Consider the following 23,242-nt stretch of genomic DNA (forward strand, 5'->3'; position numbering starts at 1 on the left):
CCTGGGACACAGACGTCCCCTCGCTAAAATGTGCTGAATGAATGAGTTACACCCCCTCCCCATTCCATACCTACTCCCTCCGGTCGCCTTCCCCTGCCAGCAACCCCTGCCACCCTCAGACTCCCGGGTAATCTGACTCTCCGGGATGAGAAGCACGCAGAGCCAGGAGCAGGGACTGGCGGGTCGGAGGGCACTCAACTACGCAGGGTGACCTTGGCTCCTTCCTCAGTTGCCTGGGGTCTTGGGTAAACCCTGTCTCCTCTCAGCCAGCTCAAAGCAATCAAAGAAGTAAAATCATTTGAAAGTCAGAAAAGGGAAAATAGTTCAGGAAAAATAGGAAAGAACAAAAAATTCCTTCTACATGGCTTGGGATTATTTAAGGGCTGAGTTCTTAAAAGGATAAGGCCTGACTCAGCTCAGGAACCCTGCTCCCCGGGGCAGCGCCCGTCCCACGGAGAGATACTGAGGGATTCCAGAACCTTCCAGAGCCGCTGCAGAGCCACAGAGGCAGAGCTAAGCCCCCGGCACCTCCGAGGCCTCCGGCACGTGGCTGGCTTTGGGCATCTGCTTCCAAATCATGCCAAGGAAAGGAGAGGCCACGAGAGCCCTTCCTGGAGATCTACGTGGTATCAACTCCAAGGGGAGTGATTTCCCACCGTGCTTCCCAAAGTGCCCCAAAGCCCAGCCCCCAAACCATTCTAGGGCCAAGAGAGCCTCCTTTTATCCCAAAACCGAGCGGCTTTGGCCCGCCACCCCGGGAGCCTCCACCAGGGCCCCGAGGATCCCGGGCCCCTCAGCCCCGGTTGTCCCTAAGGGCCTCACAGCTACGGTCCTAGCTTTTGTTCTGGAGGTAACTGATGATAAACACAGCACGTGTGACTGAAGCATGAAGCAGGCTCCACCCCCAAAGCCCTGTCCTTTTAGAGGAGACGAAGGTCTGGTTACACGCAGACTGTCTGCCCTGAGGACACACAACTCCCCCTCCCTTATGCTCCGCTGCAGCCCCCGGGGTTCTGAGAGCCCCAGTCTCTGACATTCTGTAGACACCCCTGCACCTGGAGGAGAAGGCCACGGAAATGAGCTCATTGCCGGGGTGCAGTGCACGGAACGGACAGCTCATTCTCGGACCTACCGGCGGCTCTGCTTTGCCCTTCCCGTCAACAGCTCTGCGTCCTGGCCGGCCAGCCCTCCGTGACCCTGAGGCTCACTCACATTTGAGAAGCACAGCTTATAGGAATCAGGGTTAAGACCATTTTTCGCTCTCCTGAACCCATCCCGTTTCTATAGTGTTGAGGTTTGACAACGGCAGCAGGACACTCTGACCCACTACATATCTAATGTTCAAAATGGCCGATAAAGATGACTGCGTAGACACCCCACATCCTCTCACATTAAAGCAGTACTGAATCACGTTGGGGTGTCCACCTGCACCTTCACAGAGAAGTCATCGAGAATGGATGTGTATATGACTGTCCTGGAACTCTCCAGAAGGGAGCCGGAAGGAAGGGCCCCTCTTACTCATTTCTAATCACAGAAGAAGAATGTCTCACTATGGAAAGAAAATTTGCATCTGCTTGATAATATGTTTTAAGGAGAGGAAACTGCTTTGTGTATCATGGATGTTTCCAGAACCCTGGTTCCTATTGATCCAAGAAGGCACCTGTCCTCAACTCAGTATTGTTCCTTTGAAAGATATGTTGAAATTTGTGTTTGGTCTGGGGAGTTATGGCTCTGAAGCCCTCCTCCATGTCTCTCCCTGCAAGCCAGGACAGGACAGTTAAATACCACTATTCCTGGGCAACCAAACGGGAGGGATTTGTGGGATTCGACATGATAATGCATTTGGGGTTAACAGAGCTGCTTGTTAAAAGGACCCTTTCACTTTCTTCTTTTATTTAAGATGGTCTTAAATAATTAAAAACCCCTTTGACATGCTGTGAGATGGCCTGGCATTGGGGAATATTTCACTTCACTGCAAAATGCCCATGGCCCTTCCCCGATTCATGGAGCTGTGGCCGTCCTCCTGGGCCCCTCTTCACTCAGCCATCCCTCAGGCTGTGTGTCAGGGGCTGGCACTGTGCATGGAGCCACAGGGTGCCCAAGCACCCCACACATCCTCCAAGCACATCACAGACCTCTCTCAGGAATTAGCTCTGGTCTCTACCTGACCCTGGAAATCACCTCCAGAAAAACTGCCTCTAACACCACCTTGTCCAACAGTGCACTGCCATCTTATTCAAAGGCTGGGCTCCAAAGTCAGTGCTTTTCGTGGGGGGTACCTTCAGCCAGCTTTCCTCCTGGACATCCCTTGGGCAGGCACGGAGGCAGAGCCCCTGTTCTCAGTAGGCCCGGCACACCCGGCTTTCCCCTCGGCTGCAGATGCTATGGCCATGTCCAAGGCCGAGCAGAAGGACAAGCAGGCGGCATGCACCTGGGGGCCACATTGTACACATTATATGTTTCTTTAAGACCCAGACTTGCATTTGGTGGGCTGAGCTGCCTGTGTCCTCAGACACTGGGGCCCTAGAACGACCCAGGGAATACTCAATGGCATCTTGCACCCCCTCAGGGGTACGTGCTCTCTGGATATAGTTTGGAGCACAGCTAGCATCTGTCCTCTGCTTCTTGCCAAGTGTGTACGGTTAACTGAGTTTCCAGACACTAAATACACAAAGTGGAAAGAGAAAGATGACCTTGGTTTGGCCGGTCTCACACACCTATGGGCGCATTTGGAATAATTCCATCAGAACATGGGATAGGAAAGTCCCTCTGCGATGCCCCGGGAGGGCACCCTTCCTGACAGGCATTTCCTCCTGGCTAAAATTCCACCATTTGGATGACACAGCAGTTACCAGCTGCCAATCTGCTGACTGGTACCCCTTTAGGAACTTACTAATGCATGGATTACAGGCCACATCCTCAGAGCTTTTGATTCTGTGGGTATGGAGAAGGGTTTAGGTACCTACCATCTAAAGCATCTCCCCAGGAAATTCAAACTGGCCCACAGTGTGATGAACTTCTGGGTTAAGGTGTTCAAAGGGCACCCCAAATGCTGATATCCATCACTGATATCCTACCACATGGGTTTATCAGATAGATGAATGTCAACTTGTAAAGCAAAGAAGGCATTTGATTAGAGAACAAACTTTGACAAGGCTGGAGGATGTACCAAGGGATGGAGAGCTTCTGGGTGGTAGTGAAGGCTCAGGGGGCCCTATAGGAACACGGAATCCTAAAGGAGGTGGCCGCAGGGCCCCACGGCCGCCCGCCACTCTGCAGGTGCTGGACTGCCCATCAGCTCGGGCTCCATAAAATCAAACCAGACGGACAGAGCACACTTCGCGATGAGCCCTTTCACTGAACGCGCTGAATGTGTTTCTATGGGTTTCTTCTCTCCTCCAGGAACGTTTCATTTTGAAAACAAGGAAAGTCATAGTATCCAGTTTGGGTCAACCGAAAAACACCAGGCTGGGAAACCACAGGTCATTATGAGATTAAATCTGCACGGGGCACTTACCCACGGATAATCTGGAGGTCACAACGGGGGCCGCGCTGTGTGGCCGGTACTGGCATCAACTTACCTTGCGATCTGGCCAGTTGTATTTCGCGAAGATGGTGTCATAGGTGTCCACGGCCCCATCGGTGATGAGCATGATGGCCTGGCTGCAGACGCTCCCTTGTCCTGTGTGGTTGAACTGTGGAAAGAAAGAAGCTCAAGCTAAAAAAAAAACACATCAGAGAGTCTGTAGACCCTTGAGACCTGAGAGCTCCTTGGGCTTGGAACCTCTCAAAATGAGGTCGCTGGGCATCAGCAAAACAGAACCTATGCAACCAGGTCACCACATTTATGTTGACACATTGCAACTGAATTCAGACGACAGAAGGGGTTTCTGGAAACACACATGGGGTCGAGAGTGAGATTCTAGGACATATAAACATGGAGAGTGCTTGAGAATATAAACCCAAAGGCACTGACACAACAGCCTTTTAGGAGCACATAAAATGGGCATCACAATATGTCAGGAAACATTTTCAAAATCTAGATGAGTCTGGTTTGCATGGGTCTGACGGTTACGGGCTGTGTTACTTAGCAAAATCAAGATTTTGGACGCTCAGAGAAGAAAGTCAGGAACATGCCAATTAGACTAAAAGCCTAAGCACCCTGTTTTAGGGTTTGTTTTAGATACGTATTTGTTAGCATGTACCATTAGGTATTAGTTTCTGGATGCTGGTATGCAGAGCATGCTGAAACTCCAAGATTGTGCCCCAACTGTGCCAAACCCCAAATTTCATCAACTGTCGGGTGTACCTAGCATGTGAAAGTCTCCCCACCTTTATGAGTGGTGGCCAGACTGTGGTTGCTAGAGCTTCGTGTCCTTCCCTTGAATCCGGGGTAAAGAGTTCCCTTCATGAATGGTATTAATGCTACAATTCAGAGCAACACTATGTCCTTTAAAAACCCTACAATTACACAGCAATGCCGTGTAGGGCATGGAAAGCATACACGAAGTCTTTAACCTTCAGTGGTGACAAGTCCCACCATCATAATCGGCCATGTTTGTTCGTTTATTCTAAAATTATTTACTAAGTGCCTGCACAGTGCTGTGGATGAAACATGCAAAAATCCCTTCCCTCGTGTACTTTATATCTATCCGGAGAGGCATATAAAAATGAAACACATAAGTAAATTACATTGTATGTTTGATAACAGTGATGCTAAGGGGGTAAAAAAAGACAGTAGACAAGGGGGATAGGAAATGGGAGGGGGCAAGTTTAGAAAAAAACCAGGGAGACCTCATGAAGGAGGTGACATGTGAGTAATGCCTCAGGAGGTAAGGTCCAGGGACAGGCTTCCGAGAGGGCAAGCGGCCGTGCAAAGGTGCTGCGTGGGGAAGTGCCAGGCACGTCCCGTCTGCTGACCACGACAAGGGGAAGGATGGAGGCTGCTCTTGGATATGGCGCTGGCTCCTAACCAGAGAGCCAATCACACATTCAAGCAGAGGTTCAGTGCTCAGTCTCTGTGCACTTAGAATTCTGGTGTGGAGCTTGACATTGCAACTTGAGAGAAGACTATACTTAATAGGAGGATGGACAGATGGACAGATGGACAGATGGAGTGAACTGCCCTGTGGCCACACTGGGACAGAGCAAAGTCAACTCAAAACATGTGCAGGTCACCACAGCGGAAACATGCACAGCAGAGTGGAAGGCTCAGTCCCATCCCAACCCCACAAGCTGTGTGTCTGGGATAAGTTCCTTTTTCCAGAGCATTCTTTTTTACATTTATAAGATGGGGAAAACATATTTAGTAGTGGTTACAACACAGGTTAAATGTTCATTATGTTCTGGGCTACAAGTATGAATGTAGTTATCTTTACTAGCCTCTGAGGAAGCTACTATCTATTCCCAGTGACAGGTAGGAAAACTGAGGCACGGGGAGACTAGCTAACTTGCCTGAAGCCACACAGCTACTGTCTATCATAGCCGGGATTTGAACCCTGGCAGTCCGGCCCCAGAATCCACTCCCAGATTCAGCGCACTCTGTGGCCTCCCAGTGATGACGTGACGGTCCTCGAGCAGATGGCAACACATGGCAGGACTCCACGATGTTCGGTTCCTTCCTCTGCCTCTTCCTCCCTCCATCCTTTCCAGGCTTGTGGGGACACACGGCCGTCACCAAGGCCACCACCCTGAGAGTGAGTGCTTCTTGCATCGTGTGCTCTAGGCGCGTGCCCCACTTAGTCCTGGCAGCCGCTCACACAGCTCAGCCTTGACGAGAGTCCTTGGGCTAACGAGCAGAAACACCTGAGAACTGAAGCCGTCGCACCGCAAAGCTGTCCGCGTGACTCCCGTTCTACCGTCGCTGTCGACATTGCTTACCATCCGGAAAACTCATGCTCAAGAGGATAAAAATTGCAAATAACTCAATCACTTATTCCAGGAACTTCCTGGAAGGACCCACCAATTCTCCACCATAAATCATCAAAGGACAATTTACACATGAAGGCTCTTTGAGACCCTGTCCTAAAAATCTTCCCATTTTCACATCCACCCATCCTAAACTATGATATTAGTTTCTTAACCAAGCCTCTTCCCTCCCCTCCACCTGAAAGGCCTGCCTTCAACCAGACGTCATAGTCTCAATAAATGGCTCTGTCCTTTCCACACTGAGACACCACTACGGTTTTATTATTATAGGGCATTTTCTTAAGAACAACCAGCCCTGCAGCCTTGTCTTATTAGCAGGCTGTTCTGGGGATAGTCTGGGGAGCCTGCACTGCCCACAGCCTTCATGTACTGAATCAACCCAGCAGCAGACCTCAGAACAAAGGTGATCAGTGCCCCAGGTCACCGATGCTGCACAAGGCAATATAAGCTGCACGTCTTGGGGCTGTTGTTCATGCAGCTCGCTGGAAAACATCTTGGAGAAACTCTTCCAAACAAAGGGAAAGAAAGGGAGGGAAATGAAGATATCTGAAAAATGCAGGCTGGGAGAAGGGGCTGCCCTGAGCTGTTTATTTAAAAACATCACTTTCCTCTCTCTGGCTGAGTCACCGGTATTCTCTGCAGCAATCTGCAGTTGGAGAATTTTGAAGAATGCAATTAAATTCAAATGCTTTGATGAGTAATATCTCTTCTCTTCATATTTGTCTAGAACTTTTTTTTTTTGAATAGCAGGAGTGATGAAAGTGGTTTCCATAATAATAACAGTGACAAGGGCCTGATGATGAACTGCAATTAGCTCGGTGGTCCATCAGTTAGCAGCGGAAATTTCAATGCATCCTGACATTTAGAGCATTTGGTTGTGATTAACAGTCTTTGAAATGTCACCAAATTTTATTTAATTGGCTAAGAAGAATTTTAAAAGGTAATCACTGCAAAGATCATATTCATCGCCAAAAAAGATAATTGCAGTTGTCACATGACAAGGTGGATGCTAACTACTGTGGCGAACTGGCTCTGTATTCTTACAGAATCTAATGAATGCATCGGAGATCAATAGCTGGAAGGGTCTTAGAAGTTTATTTGAATGTTCTTTTCAAAGCCATTGGTACAACAACCGCAAGCCTTTAAGTCATCTGAGCAAACACTGAAACTGAAATGCAGGTAATTGCAATGCAGAATTAACTTTGCTTAGTTACAGGGACCTCTGAACCGTTCTAAGCTCCAGTCACAGTTTCAACTGTGTGTGTGTGTGAGTGAGTGAGTGAGTGAGTGAGTGAGTGAGTGAGTGAGTGAGTGAGTGAGTGTGTGTGTGTGTGTGTGTGTGTGTGTGTGTGTGTGTGCGCCTGCACATGCATGAGAGAGAGACAGAGAGAGAGAGAGAGAGAAGTGTCTATGTGTTTGGGAGGCAGCTTTTTATTTCATATTGGCTTGCAAAGGCAGGCAGAATACACAGGATGAGAATTATACCACTTAAAGGTCATGTTGATGAAGTGGAAAATAGCTAAAGCTTCATTTTCATGGGAGATTAACCATCTCTGTTTTTTAAAGTGTTTGGCTGTTTAAAAGCCCAATGGCAAAAGATGGAAATGCTTCTCTCTATGGGATAAATGGGCACTTAAAAAGGTGGCACCCACTGTCCACCACTCTGAAGCAGGGACATTTGGTAACATTTTTGTTCCTTCCAATTCTTGCTTTCTGGAATTTGTATGTCGGTCCAGCACATTTTTCTGACTGGCCAGACCCCAGGGGGGTTTTACAGGTAAAGGAAGAGCAGGTAGGTATGAGGAAGATTTCCCTGGTTCACCTTGAAGGTGTTGGGAGAGAAACATGCCTACTTGGAGGATACAAACATTTGAAGCCTAAGGGTGTGCTTGGTGAGCCCCGACTGCCAATTACACCCACTGGTCTAATCCTGAGCTTATGATATGACACAAAGAGTTTTGGGGTCAATAAGCTAAGCACTGGGACAAACACATTTTAAGAGGTCTGCTCAGTGCAGAGCTTCTGAGGCCTCTGACAGGCAGCAGTGAACTACGGGTCTCCGAGAGGGAGACGGAGGGCCCCACCTGGACCCCAGCACCCACACTGGAGGAGGTTGGCAGACTGGTATTTAAACTGGGCACGCAGGGCGCAACCCCGGCTGAGAAGTGTCTGCAGACAAAACTGGTAAGTGGAAGGGATGGGCTAGGAAAAGAAGAGAGGACAGGTGAAGGGAAGCAGGTCCTCCTGCGGCTGGCCGGCCAGGGAGCAGGGCCTGCAGGAGTTGAGGCTGCCTCGTGCCTCCATGATCATGGAGGTGGCATTTCCCACCCAACCCGGAGGCCGGTGCCGGTGCACCGTGCTGCATTCTCGCCCTGGTCACCCCAGGCTGGCCTCATACACTTGGGAGCCGCACCACCGGACAGGCTCCCAGGCCTGGTGGAATACTCTGCTGTCATTCTTAAAATTCTAATAACTTTGAACAGGGGGTATGCATTTTCATTTTGCACGGGCCTCACAAATCATGGGGCCAGTGCTGGGGCTACTCTTTTCACTATTTTACGGATGAAGAAAATAAAAGTAAGATGGAGCACAGTTTCTCCAGGCTGCAGAGCAAGCTCCGCCTGAGTCGGGCTTCTCAGGCTCACCTGCCAGACTCCCAAGGCTGCGAACTTCCCCGCAAGACGGGCGCTTCCTACCCCTCACTTTTAACACTGCCTCTGCCAAAGAGCAGGAAAACAAGAATTCACTGCAGGGCGGATTTCCAGACAAGGGGCTCTGCAGTCAGAGTGGCCACCCCCCGGCTCTGGACACTAGGCCGTTAAGACCAAAGAGCCGGTTTTCCCACTGTGATGAGTCCTTTCGTGACACCCCCTCAAAAGAGCCTGCTGGGATAGAGAGCTTAGTGTCTCTGAGTCCTGAGAAGGTGCCTATCCAGGGTTCAAATCAGAGTTTAAAGGTACAGCCTAGCCCTTGGCTCTGGCAAGTTTATGTTTATAAATTATGAATAAGCTGTTAGCAGGGGTGTGCTTCCCAGACACTGAGTGTAACGAAAACGTTAATTATCTGTAGCTAAGAGCCCCTTGGAGAGAGGTGGGGGAAAAGGCCTCGGCTTTATATGGAGGAAGTTGATGCAGCACCTCCGCTCTGCATTTTTCTCCCCTCTGCAGTCCTGACGCTGGCTCGGGACTGAGGCCTACATGGCCTTCTGTGTGAAAACTGGTATGAGTGGTAAAAGAGTCAAGCTTCCGCAGGACAGGCCCTTCCCTCCCTGAGCCGAGCTCTGGCAGGGCAGCCCCCACGGCCCCTCTCCCCCGGGGGGCAGCACGATGGCACCCTCCTCCTGGGGCCCCCCCTGCCTTCCAGAGGAGCTGCCTCCTGCCCGTGCTAATCTGCCCGTTATTTCATTCTCTGTTTGGCTTTTAAGCTTTTCCATCCCCCATGTAGCCAGTTCCCTGAATTAAACTCCTGCTGCTTGAAATACCTAGAGTGCTTTTTCTGCTTTTAACATCTGAGCTGCTATCTCACTGGGACAAGCCATTATGTGTCACCCAGAAAATTTAATGGCCTTCCTGCTATTGCCCTTGCTTTTCAAAACAGCAGCCCAGAGAATGCTGTGAAAAACCAAGTCAGTTCATGTGGGTCTCTGCTCGGACTCCGGTGACTTCCCATCCCACACAGAGAAAGAGCCCACGCCCTCACTGGAGTCTCTGAGGCCGCCCATGACGGGCTCCTGCCACCTCCATGACCTCATTCCCAGTGCTCTCCCCCCTGCTTACCTACTGTCACCCTGGTCTCCTTGCTACACTGTAAACATGCCCAACATCCCTACGTCGGGGCCTCTGTACTCTCTGTTCCTCGTGCTGGAAGCTTCCTCCTTAAGACATCCACGGGGCTGCGCCCTCTCTTCCCCCAGGCCTCTACTCTAGCATCACTGCATCAGAGGGACGCTCCCTGACCTCCCTGTGTGAAGCAGCAGGTCCTTCTCACGCGGGAACAATGGCCCCATCGCTCTCTACCAGACGACTCACTCCATCTGTCGCTTCCCAGGGGATCTGGGGTCAGTAAATGCCTTCTGTAAAAGGCCACGCAGTAAATATTTTAGATTTTACAGGCCATATGGTCTCTATTGCCATTAATCAACTCCGCTATTACAGTGCTGATGTATAATCAGGGGGGCGTGGCTGCATTCCAATAAAACCTTGTTTATGAAAACAGGATGCAGGCTGGATTTGGCTCATGGGCCATAACTTTCCAACCTTTGCGCTGGAACGTAAGGCCCATTAAGGACCTCAGACTACGTCTATTCTGTTTTCTGGTGTAGTTCCTGTGTCTGACATTAAAAAGCATTCGACATGTCCTAGTTAAATAAACAACACAGCACCTGCATTGATGAATATAGTCATAATACTTCCTACCACCTTCCCAGAGTAACAAGAACACAGAAGTCACATGTTGTTCCAGGTTAACACAATTGGATTCAAGGGGCAGAATCGCCAGCTCAGGACCCCCCAAAGCATTTCATGGGATGTTAACAGATGCTGCTAGAAGAAAGGGTTCTTTGTTCAGAGAAGTATGAGAAACAGTAGGCAAATCAGGATGATCCCCTCTGCAGCACTTATCAGAGCCTTGCACATGCTACTGTGTACTGGGAATGTCCCAGGTGCTAGACAAGAGGGAGGCCAGCTTGGGGCACAGAGAAGCCCTTCTGCCTTTGAGCACTGCCACAGGGAGGGAGTCAGTGCAACACACAAGGAGAGGTGAGTCTACTCTATGGAGAACTGGCATCTCCCTAGTGAAAAGAAATCTGCATTGGAAGGTGATCAAGTGGCTAAGACACCAGTGGGCCTTGGGGCCACCCCGCAAGCGGGCGAGTCCCCGACCAGACTGTACCCCACGGACCAGCCTCCCTCGCTGGACTTGGACCCAGACGATTCAAATGGCCAGCCTCGCCCTCTCTTCTCACGCCTGGACCCTGCTCACTGGCGGCTGGGGCTAACAATTATGCTGGTCCACACCTCAAGCAAAGCAAACGAAACACAAAAAACTGTCTCTTCTCCTGGACACGAGAAAGGCAAATTCAAGAGGAGCTTACATCGTTGAGAATGTTGAAGGCCTCATTCAGAGCTATATCCAGCATCCCGATGCCTTTGGCAAAAAGTTTGTCCAGATGCTCCCGGAAGTGCTGAAACAACAAAGCAGAAAATCCGTTAGCGTCCGTCCCGTCCCGGAAACACGGTCCTGAATGAGCAGGTGTATGCTAGGGCGAGACCAGTCCGTCTTAGGCCCCAATGCTCAGAATTTGTTTTTTCTTTTTAAAATCCAAACCGTACAAGCTTATTCAATGTAAAATTTACCTTCCGTGTGCATTTTTTTTTTTTTAGCTTTGGTTACATTTTAGGAAAAAAATGTTGGTTGAATTCTGATGAAAAGTACTTAATTCGTCTACAATTTCTGCGCTCTTCTCCAGTTGCACCTCCCATGACTCTGTACCCTTCTACCCTCTACTTTGTCGCTCCTCATCACTTTCAGGACTCTGTGCATGCTGCTCTCTGCGGAGGACCCACTCCCCATCCACTGCCCGGCTCCCCTGCTTTTGGGGCCCCAGTTTGGACATCACCCCTTTTCTACCCACAAGTGTCCCCAGACCACCTGCCTCTGCGGGTGCCTGGCTTGGAATGCTCCCTCTGGAATTCCTTGAGGGCACTCCATGCCCAGCGCCACCCAGCACTCAGCATTCCAGGTGCGTAGCTGCCTGATTAGATTCTGCCCCTGCTCAAGACTGACTTCCTAAATCAGGGCATGCCTGGTTGCCTGCTTGGCCCCCACGTCGCAGACGGTGCTCCATCACCATCTCCAAGGGGCAAGGATGAAGCCGGGACCCTAACACAAGAACTGTCATTACAGCGAGGGAGTAACAGTAGAGAAAAGAGGAGCTTGAAGGAATCAACAGGAGGGGGCCTCTTCCCGAAGCAGCCCCAGGGCGCTCCTGGCTATGTTGGTTCCTGAGCTGGAGGGCGAAGGGGACAAAAGGAAGTGACTGTGGAGCCCACGCATTTCGTGCTTCTCAACAAAGGGTCAAGAGTGAGCCAGGAGCGTGCCCAGGAACATGTGTGCACTCGATGCCCACAGGCCAAGGCTTGCATCATCCCTGGCATTCTTTTCCAACTGACCCATCCCAGAACCATGTATTTTCTACTGAAATGGGCTGCTCTCTTCCCAAAGGCATTCACAACCTTGTCTGTGGGGGAACCGGCTGAAGGAGTCACCAGGAGGCAGAAAGGGTGGGCTCAGGGGGAGGTTGGCTGGTGATCTCCCCGCGGGGGAGAGGCTTCGCTTTATGGTGCCCTGGGGCCCAGCCATGTGGCAAGTGTGCCATCAGCATCCAGGTGGTGACACCCGCTCGGGATGCATCTGCTGGAGGACCCCGAAACCAGTCCCAGAATCAGAGGAGACCACAGTGACTGATCCCAGGACATGGCCGATGCTTCTAGATGCTGTTCGGCCTGGGCCCCTCGGGAGGCAGCAGGCCTGCTAGTCAGAAGAAGGGCAAGGGGGCAGGTTCGCTGGCAAACTGGACGGGGATATTCTGGTGGGCTCCTCACGGTGACTGAGCTTCAACAACATCCAGGCCCAACGTGAATCAAGGCTGCACTGAGGTTGGTCCCACACCCTGGGGATACTCACATAGCACGCAAGTCCCCCTGCCTGGCACCCCCCTTTCCTCACATGCCTCATGCTCGCCAGAGTGGCCACAGTCATGGCAACCTGCCCCGTGTTGGGTCCTTAACAAATAACATGGAACAGCCCTGGGGGTTCCATGATCCCATGATCCTGCTGGGCAGATGGGAAGGCTGAGGCCAGCGCTGCACCCACAATCCCACCCCTCCCAGCTGCCTGGCCCTGGGCCTACCCTGGGTCAGCTTCACCCATGCAAATGCCCCTCTTCTTTCTATTATATACCTGCTGCTTTTTGGCGGGGCGAGTAATGCAGGTACTGGCCACGAGCTCTACGCCTGGGCTGGGGCTGAGCCTACAGGTGTTATCAGGTGGCACAAGCGATCGGGAGAGGAGCGCTCAGGGCCGGGGAGCTGGCAAAGCACACAGCCAGGTGTCCTTCCTGCTTGACGCCCAGGGCCCAGCAGGAAGCTGTGGGCATGGCATGCCCTCCATGAGTATTTGGTGAACAAATTAAGGCATCCACTGAATCTGAGGAAGCCCAGGCATCCTGGCTGCAGGTGAGCAGCGTGGTACCAGAACCGATCGGTCTGCCTTTTCCGAGAACTACGGCCCTCGGAAACCTGACCTGGGGACGGGTGGTGACCACCGGAGGACTTTGAGTCAGCAAAGAAAGTGAGTTACCCCAGGGTGGTCCCCAGAGACCCTCCAGGCCAGGGAGCATGACGACACGACATGCCCAGCACGCAGCCTGCAGAGGGGCTGATCTTTAACAAGCCCCAGGTCCACACTGCAGGGACGGACCCTGCCTGGCCAAGTCGGTTCTAGCCGTCTGGCATTTCTGTTCCACTGCATTTAACTGTGCTCAGTCACACGAGTTTACACAGCGTTGTCTTTCTTAATAAATACAGCAACCCCATTTAATTTTCCTTTTAATCTTCAGGTAGCTGCGCATCATGTGCAGAAAGAGGCTTGGGGACATGTTGGCTTTTGTTATGGGACACTTAGTGCAAGAGACAACAGCACGTCCTGGAGTCCCCTCACTTCGCTTTTGTAGCAAGGTCAGCTGTGATTTTGTTTCTCCCTGGTACAAACCCGGTTCCTGTATTAGGTGGGAAAAAAACCTTTCCTCAGCTTCAGGGTTCCCAAATGAGGTCGCAGGTGAAGGACTCTCTGCGTCTCCTCATCTCTCCTCTCCCTCCTGCCAAGCTCCCCTTCCTCCCACCCCACAGGGAAACCCGGCCAGGGCACCACCCTGCTCTTCCAGGCCACGCTCAGCCCTCAGCCCTATGCTCCTTCCACGTGACACAGGTCCTGCTGTCACTGAAGCGCTGTGGCCCTACTCTGAGCTTCCCTGTCCACTATGCTAGTGATGAACTACACACAGCTGTCCACATCCAATTTAATTATAATGACCTAAAATCGAAAATTCACTTCCTTCGTCACAACGGCCACATTTCAAGTGCTCAGCAGCCCATGGGGCTAGTGGCTGCTGCATTGGCCAGAGATGAATAAGAGGGCGCCCATCACCGCAGACAGTCCTATTGGGCAGCGCTGGCCAGTGGTCCTCCCTCCTCGCCAGGCTCTGCCCAGCTCAGGGCCAGGAGACCTGCGGCCTTGTTCCCAGGGGGCATGCACGACTTCTGCCCATTCAGCATCCATGCCCCTCCTTCTGTCTTCCTTGTCCCTCACTGCCCCATAACTTCCATGGTTAGGGTGAGGCTAGCATCTCTCTCTCTCTTTAGACACCCAGGGGTGAGCCCGCTTATCAGGCCTCCCAGTCTGCGGATTCCATCCCGAATTCCTTCCTGCACAGTCGGGCATGCATTGGACCCAGGCCCTGGGCCTCTGCTGAAACGTGGGAGAGGAGAGTCTCTCCCCACTGAGATTGCTGAGAGGCCAGAGAGGGAGCCCGGGGCCACTGGCAGCCACCTAGCGACTGCCCAGCAGAGCACACCTGAAGGCGGGCTGGTGAGGCCGAGCACAGAGCCTACAGTACAGGGGCAAGACAGCACCAGCCCACGTGGCCGGAGCCCTAGATCCAGGCGGTGCCTAGCTCCTCCCGGTAGGTGAGCCGGCAAATGCGCTTCCAGGCCTGACCACAATCAGGTGGATTGGGACCACTTATCGGAAGGACCCTGATGAGCAAGTCCGTCACAGTGACCCTGGCTGAGACACATGCCCAAAGTCCCCCTGGGCCACAACGATCCTCCTCATCCCTTTATGCCCCGGACTCCCTATCCAGCCGCCGTCACTGCGCTGCGTGTTTTCCATACATCGTGGCAATGCCCGAGCCAGACGCAGCGGCACGGGTGGAATGGCCGCTGATCCCACTACCCAGGGCATGGCCCAATTAGCCCAAGTCACATCCTGACCCCGCGCGCTGTAGGGCAGAGTCTGGTGGCAATGAAGGGGCCTGGCTGTCTGCCCTACAGCCTCCTCATCAATACAGGCTTCTTTTCTTGTATCTGAGTGTGTCTGCCCTAAGACTCAAAACATGTTATATTTATGCAAACATACCATTATCATTGCATATAAGCAAGTGGCATATAGACCCCATAGATGCTGGAAAAACAACAAAACAGAAAGAAAACCAGCAGACTGAATCCTGGTGGCACCACTGACCAGCTACAGGAGGCAAGCACCTTTGGCCCCCAGACCTCAACTTGCCCCCTGGGAAGTGGAGATGGGCACACTCCCACCCAGAGGGTGGGGAAGTGGGCACACGGGTGCCTCGGAGCAGCAGGGCAGGGGCCTGATTTCCAGCTCCCGCTCCGATGTTCACCCTCTCCATTAGCCTCAGTAGGACATGACTTCATCTGTGCCTTCATTTCCCCCTGAATGCAAGGGGCATTGGGCTGACCTCTCCTGGTGTGACAGGAAAGAGGAGGCCATCTGAAAGACCGTGGATGACAGAAAAATATGAGGCCACTTCCATTGCTCATTCACTAAAAGATGTCCAAAAAAAGCCCACAAGACTTTATATCTCAAACACCTTCTATGCCAGCTTCCTGGTCTGCAACTTTACAATCTAATACATCTTGAAAAATGACTCATTTTGCCCTTCAGGGGCCAGGTTTTATTAAACGGAGAAAGACATGTGGTTGATTTCACTGACACGGAGCCAGCAACAGGGAACAGAAGGTTCCAGACTGCCCGCGTCAGGAGGACACCCCGCAGCCACTGAGGGCCAGGAGGTGGCCAGTTTTCATTCTTTTTCTAAATAAAAATAATTTATTGGAAATGGTGACAGCTCCATTTTATTATTAAACTTCAACAAAGGAAGAGGAGGGTGGCTTTTATCTTTGCTCCAGGCACTCAGGGAGCATATGCTGCTGCCCAGGAAAAATGCCTGGCTTCCAAAGCAATTAGTGCAGCTTAGTGCCTGGGAGATAACCACGGAGAGCGCCACGCTGCCCAAGCTGGGTGCCAGCAGGTAGGCGAGGCCGCTTATCTCCCAGAAACAGTTGCAGCGCCCGGCCAGCGAGGGTCTTGGGGAACTAGGCCTCTCCCTCCCCCAGCACTTGATTTAGTTGATAACTCTCTCTGTGATAACAGCCATCATGTTTTTTCCTCTTTATATAATTATAATGAATGTTTGTGTTCTCCTAATTAAGAGCAGAGGCTTAATATGGAAAGGGGGCATCAGGAGACAAAACAACCCCCCGACCCCAGAACCCCCTAGAGCCGGTGGTCTTGGCTAGGGGGGCCGAGAGGGAAGGCTAACAGCCTCCTATCCGTGATGCACGTCAGGTCACTCGAGTTCGGCAGACTGGGATTTTTGTCTCCATTAGGGCTGGGTAGGGGTCATGCAGCCTCTCAGCCGTGGAAGGCTTTCGGAAATCCCGTCACCCAAGCCTTCCAGCAGCAGCCAACGCTGGCTGAATGACAGCACTATGACCGTCACTGCGTGCACGTCATGCACTGGCTCGCTCCACCCCCTAGCACCCCTAAAAGGTACAAGTAGGACCCTATTTTACATGCAGGCAAATGGAGACTTAGAAGGATGAGATGTTTGCCCAAGATGACAAAGCACGTATGAGGAAGGTGAGTGTCAAAGTGCCGAGCCCCGTATCTGAGCCCCTGGCCCAGGCAGCCCTTACCAACGCACAGGGCACAGGTCTCCACTTCTCTGACAAAGCACAGCATGCAGGGCAGGATGGGGTCTGCAGGGTCATATGCAAAGCCATGATCCCCTTCAGGGCCGGTGTCACAGGCACATGAGCTGGGCAGTTGCACAGGGCTCCATGCCCAAAGTAGGGCCCTGTGCTTGGTTTAACATTTTGCTGTTACTGTCCTGAAATTCATAGTAATTTTCACTGGTGAATTTGTGAGTTGCAAATGAAGGCCAATGGAACAAGATCATATGTATGAGCAAAGCATACATGAGAAACACGCACGCCCACTGCTCCTTGCTACCCTCATTGCACCCAGCATTCGCAGCGGCCTGGAGCACGGCGTTCTGGTGGGCCGCCACGGGCAGGTGCTCATCCAGCATGTTTGACCTCATTAGCTGAGTTTGCACTGGGGCTGTCCTGTGGCTTAAGGTACAAGTTTATTGACGAACTAAAGTCAGGCAGCAGCAGTGAGAACATTAAGAGTACCCTGGATAGGTGCCCCAATTCTCAGCACGGTCAGTAATAGACATGGCGCCACTTGCCTTCTCCTAAGGTCGGGGGGCAGCTCGAGTCAGTTACGTCCGCCTGAACGGATGAGCAGTGTCCCAGCGACTGCCCCCCCCCTCATGCCGACGCCAAACTCCTCACCGAAACGTCCCCGCAGGTCTTCATAAATCTCTACAGTCCCACTGCTCTGAGCTCCAGACCCACTGCAGGATCCTGTTTGTCAGAGACCCAGAGGGCATTCACAGCCGTCCTCTGGCCTGTCACTCAACGACTTCATATAAATGGACTCTTCATCCTGACAGAATCCCTCATGGTAATGCTATCCCCGCCCCAACCATGGCGTGATTCTCCCAGCATCCAGGTAACCTGAGAAATCCCATGGCCGACTTTTACCACGTCTTTTGGGCACATATGTCAGGGACCTTGGGCCATGCCCAGTTCAGTCTGTTTTACAGGAAAGTACACATCTGGGGACATTGTGACCTCAAAGTCTGGCCCCAGAGAATCAAACCGTCATCTGATTCCAGTGGGGGGGACACGTGGACGGTGACATGGAGTTTCTCAAACACGAGCACAGAACAGCCCAACAAAGCCGGCATAAAGAGGCAGCCCAGATGTTTGCAATTTGGAGGAAAAAGTACAGACACTGATAAACCTTGTCGGAGCCAGTCCCCGTTTCTCCTTAATGTTGTCTGTAACAAATTGAAGTGCCTAAGGTAGCAGCTGTTTAATGCTAATGCCAAATTAGAGGCAAGATAGATGTATCCCGGATGTGAGCAAGGAATCTGATTTCATACCAGGTAGTTAGATTAGCTACAACCTCATTTTGATAGCAGAAGTGCTAATGACGCCGGGTGAGATGGGGATGGGCCCAGAAAGGGCAATTCTCTACGTTTGGAAAATTCCTCACATAGAGTTGGGGCCTCCACGGAAGCTGTCATGTCAGGGCGAGGCTGTGACCAGGAGGACGTGCTGCCTTATCCCATGATGCTGTCATCCTTTTTGTCAGGGAATCAGGTCTGCCCCCCATGGACAGACTGAGGAAAGCCACAGCCCAAGGGCTATGTGGACAGGAGCGTCTGCTTCGTGTCTCTGCACCGTGGGATGGCGTGTGTGTAAACAGCCGGCCTCACCCTTCACGTCTCTGACATTTCTGAAGGTCCAAGTTCACCCTTCATAACCTTTATGAAAACCTGGCTTTGATTCGAATTGGCTTCTTGGAGGAGGAATGCTTTCATCAGTTTCAATGCGCAAAAGCAGACAGAAGTCACAGATTCAGTTAATTCCAAACACGGAGCCCCGTGCTGTGGAAGCACTGAGTCCGGAGAGATGTCGGCACCCCGAGAGGATGTGGTACAGACGCAGCCCCATGAAGGCCGACGACTCGCCATCAAACCAGAGCAGCAGCCTGAGAGGAAGGTGGAGGGTGCTGAGGACACACCCTTGGAGTCACGGTCCAGGGGCTGCTGACGGATGGGCTCCAACCCACCCCATGCTCACCCATTCGGTGGCAGCAACGTCCATTTCTGGGACCGCTTGGCAGAGGTGTGTGACCCCAAGGAACAACAAAATTAGAACTTTTTCTGTATGATCACTTGGAAGGTTTGCATAGTTTTATAAAACTTGTATTCAATTAAAATGCATTTGTTTCAATGAACTCTGTTTTGGGCCAAATTAATTACGTATGGATATTAAAACTTAATTATCTGAATTCTTTCCATTCCTATAAAAGTCTGTGCAAAAACAAATACCCTGTATGCCACTGGAATTTGTTTCTTAAGGATGTATCAACATTTATTTGGCCAGTTCTTCTACTGATGAAGTGAGGTTTCCAGTGTGTTAATTTTTCAAATTACTGTTACTTCTCTCAGACCTCATTTAACCTTAAGCACCTCTGCAAAGACCTTATCTGCATATACAGCTGGCCTGGGGTTGGGGCTTTAAGGCATGGATTTGGAGGAACACAATCAGTCCATAAAACCCTCTGAGTACTCAGTCAGGAGCACAGACCCCTGCTCTGCAAGTGAGAAAACGGACCAAAGAGGGAAGGTGCCACAGTCCCCAGCAAGTAAGTCCCCACAAGCCAACAGCCTCGAAGTCAAGGGTCCCTGTTGCCTCTCCGTGCTGCTTCCATGACAGGGGAACACACGTCATACACACCTGTGACAGGTTAGGCGTTCTGTTCTTATGCATTCTTACTACTTTGTCATGAAAAGAAAGTTGAGTGAGACACTGCAATCTGCAAGATCCCTTTTCATCTCAGCAAAGGGCGGAAGCCTCTCTTTCCGCAGCACCATGAGACCCTCAGCAATGTGATCCGCACACACTGTGGTCCACACCGGTGCTGGTAACTCAGAGCTCAGAGAGGGAGGGAGAACCTAGGAGTGACCAAACGCACAGGTCCTGGAGCCAGGCCAGCGGCGCTCAGGACCCTGTTCCCCTCCCTTGTGTGTATGATGCCGGCACAGACCCCTCACCAGTGACTGGAGAAGCAGAAGTACCGGCCAGGTGGCTGGAAGGTCAGATGAGTCTACAGATGTACGGCCGGAAACTAGTAAGTACTCAGAAGTTGTTCGCTGATATTAAGAAAAATTGTTAAACCTTTTTATGTTTAAGTAACTGTAAACTCACACAGAAATCACAAAAACAGTAGCAGAGAGATCCCCTATCACCCCGTGTCTCGCCGCGGTAGTATGTTTACCGCAGCGCAATTACTGGAACCAGGCAACTGACGGTGGGAGGGGCACCATTACGCTAAACTATACACCTTACTTGCAGTTCGCCAATTTTCACCTGTTATTTCTACTGAGTGTACAGTTTTAGGGAATTCTATCACAAGGAAAGACTCATGTAGCCACGAGTATAACAGGATACAGGGCCCTTCTGCCTCCACTAAGAAACTCCCTCCAGCCTGTGTAATGTCCACACCCTCCCCCGGCCACGGACAACAGCTGGTCATTCTCGGCCACTACTCCGTATTTTGAGAATGTCATATAAATGGACTCATTCAGTATTCAACCTTTTAACATGTTTTTTTCCACCAACTGAACATCTGAGTTGTCACCAGTGTCGATGGGTCTTTCTCCTTACTTCCCTGTATGGATGCACCACCATTTGTTTCTTCATTTGCTGTTGAAGGGCCCTTGGGCTGCGTCCAGTTGGAACGATTACAGTGGAAACCCTTATGAAACTCACGCACAGGTTTTTGTATGGACATTAAGTTTTCGTTTCTCCAGAGTATGTATCGCAACACCATGCACAGCCTTTGAGAGATCCGGGCGCCCTGCGTCTCCACGAACTTTTGGAATTGGCCTCTTGCTCTCTTTGACCACTGACAGACGTGCAGCGGCACCACGGGGGCTTTAAACCACCTGGGGAAGGCTGCTGGGAGGCCCGAGTCCCGGGAGCAGCAGCCTCATGCCCAGAGCCACTCCACACTAGGAATGGCCTGCTGCCCCCTGGGGACAGCTGTCTGGCGTGCTGATGGATTTGGGGGCGCTCGGCAGGGTGGGGAAGGGACAGATCTGTGAGACAGGGAGCGCGCCCACCAAAGGTGTGGAAAGCGCGTTCCCCCTTTGCGCAGCCCCAGGTCCACTGCCCGGGATTTTGCCCATGTCGTTTAATCCCAGTGCCAGTAATAAAATACTATTTTAGTGAAAACCTCCAAAGTGCGTTCTTGGCCACTTTGCTCCTCTGGTTCCAAGGACCACACATGGGAAAGATTTTTAAGTTCATTTCCAAGGCAAACTAAAAGGACCCTTTCTGAAAACTCACCTGAGGGAACCAAGATCTGCATGGCATGGGAATGACGTGGGCCAGCAGAAGGCAGACCCCGCCGCAAGGGACAAGGGGGCGGGTGCATTTTGCCTTAAAGAATGCAGACACCATGCAGCTCGGTTCATTTTAGTCTTTTATACTCAGCGTTGATGCAAAGAGGGATTGGGAAGAAGGTGAGAAGAAGGGTTCAGGCCGTGTCCTCTTCAGGCCCAACACCCAGGGGTTTGGGCTGCGTGGGGCCACATCTGCAGGGCCACAGCACCGCCCATGCAGCGGGAATGGGGCAGGGAAGCCTCTGCATGTAAGTCTCTGCATGTGCTTAGTCCTGGAGCCGGCAGACACTTCCCCCATTAACTACTGCAACCACCTCATAGCAACTAAGCCCTGCGGCCGGAGCCATGCTGCTTGCCAGCGCATGCGGGGAATGCGTCTATGGTTGCTACGTGACCTATGGACGGGAAGATACAGATAAAGGAGAAAGAGGAGCATCTGCATGACATGGTCAGGTGAGAAGAGCACCTGATTCTAGAGCACTTGACAGACCCTCTTCTCCTGGACTTCTGCTACTGCTCTGCCTTAGAATCAAGACCGTGCCTGACCCGGGCCTGCAGCAGTGTGGACGCTGTAAGGGAAGGCGGCCCCTGCCTTCAAGGGCACAGGGAGGACCCCCAGCAATACTGCAGGGGGCAGGCTGTGAAGGGAAGGGGAGAACGGAACGATGGTGTGGAGGGCACCACGAGGGCCGGAGGAGTGCTTGGAAAATAAAGAACAGAGAACAGTTGGGCGAACACGGCAGCCCTGAGCCCTGTTTAGGGGGGCCCGGGACAGCCCACAGGGGCTCCCCAGGTGGGGTGGGCGGCAGGGCCAGCACTGTCTCTGGGCTCAGCTCCCTAACCACTGCGGCCTGTGTGCAAATGCAGCCGACTCACCAATCAGGGCAGAGCTGTTGAAGCTTGCCCGCATCTCTGGTTATTTCTTCTTAACACATGTTTGTTGATAGTGACACCGAACAGAGGGGACCACCCACAAAACCTTCAACTTCAGACAACAGGAATGTCTAAACAACAGCAGACTCTGAGCTGCTTCAAGTCCAGTGGGAAATCCCAGAGCAGGGGCTGCTGCTTTTTAGAGGCTCTCTACCCAGGTCCTTTCTTGGGTGGGTGGGGGGTGAAGAGGTGCCTGCCTCCTCTAGTGGTCAGATAAATGTTCACATCATCCCAGGTGAAGAGGAAGCAAATTTAATATAGGTTAAAAATAATAAAGACGGAACCCTAAAACTCAGTCTACCAACCTCAAAAATGTCTACAATGATTCTGGACTCTCTATATTACTTAAATGCTCTTTTGCCTGAAGACATCTTACGAACAGGTAGAAAAGAGGAGATATTTATTCTCAGAGCTAATAAATATGAGCTCAGTTCCAGGGCTGGTTTCAAACAGAAACCCAAGGTTAGAAGGGCCCCGTGCTTGGATTTATGCTGCACTGCTGCCACGCTGAAATTCTTAAACTTTGAACAAGGGGCCCTGCATTTTCATTTTGCATCAGGCCCTGAAAATTAGGTAGCCCGTTTGGATGGCAGCTGTGGCTTGGAGCAGACAGAAGGACAGGAATCTGCCATTGTATTAGAAGACTGTCTCCACTCACGGACTTTCTGGGTCTACATAAACTCCTCCTCACAATCATCAGTGCCTAGTTTTATTTCCCAGTGTCCTGAAAGGCTAAAATAAGAACTCAGCATTTTTTTTTTTCCTTTACTGGGAACTGCACACAGAGACCTTCACAACTATTAGTTTGATGTGCTAGTTATTAAAACTAACTGGTGTCAAACACCAAGAAAAAAAGATGAGGAGATTGAGAAGGCAAGTCATAAACTTGTCAAAAAAAAAAAAATCCTGGGGCTCCAGTCTGAGAGATTCCGATCCAATAGAGTTCAGGTGGGCTTAGGAATCTACACATTTTTTAAAAAGTTATCCATGGGATTCTTAGGCCCAGCTGTCAAGTTTGGGTTAACTACCACCTCAGGGACCAGGAAGGGAATTTAGGGAAGTATTTAAGCCAAAATGTTTTTAGTCCAATATGACCAAGCTTATCTGGCATGATGTGTCCATGCCACATGGGGGCTGAAGGGGACCTGTGGGCTTGGCTAGTTACTCTGGATCACAGGATTCCAAATACGAGACTCTGGGCATCACCAAAAAACAAACAGAAAACCCACTAGACTTTCAGTGACAGTGTGT

The 23,242-nt window shown here is 51.4% G+C and overlaps 1 protein-coding gene across 1 annotated transcript in view; it reads right to left on the minus strand.

The window, feature by feature from the left end:
- The window catches only part of CACNA2D3 (calcium voltage-gated channel auxiliary subunit alpha2delta 3), a 717,352-nt gene that overhangs the window by 324,642 nt on the left and 369,468 nt on the right, over window positions 1-23,242 (minus strand). The window contains exons 10-11 of the mRNA XM_036878109.2: window positions 11,021-11,110; window positions 3,582-3,695 (exon numbers count right to left, since the gene is read on the minus strand). Coding sequence (XP_036734004.2) covers window positions 3,582-3,695; window positions 11,021-11,110 — 204 coding nt within the window. The remainder of the gene's footprint in view (window positions 1-3,581; window positions 3,696-11,020; window positions 11,111-23,242) is intronic.

Source organism: Manis pentadactyla, chromosome 1, assembly GCF_030020395.1.
Source record: "Manis pentadactyla isolate mManPen7 chromosome 1, mManPen7.hap1, whole genome shotgun sequence".
NCBI classification, from domain to species: Eukaryota; Metazoa; Chordata; class Mammalia; order Pholidota; family Manidae; genus Manis; species Manis pentadactyla.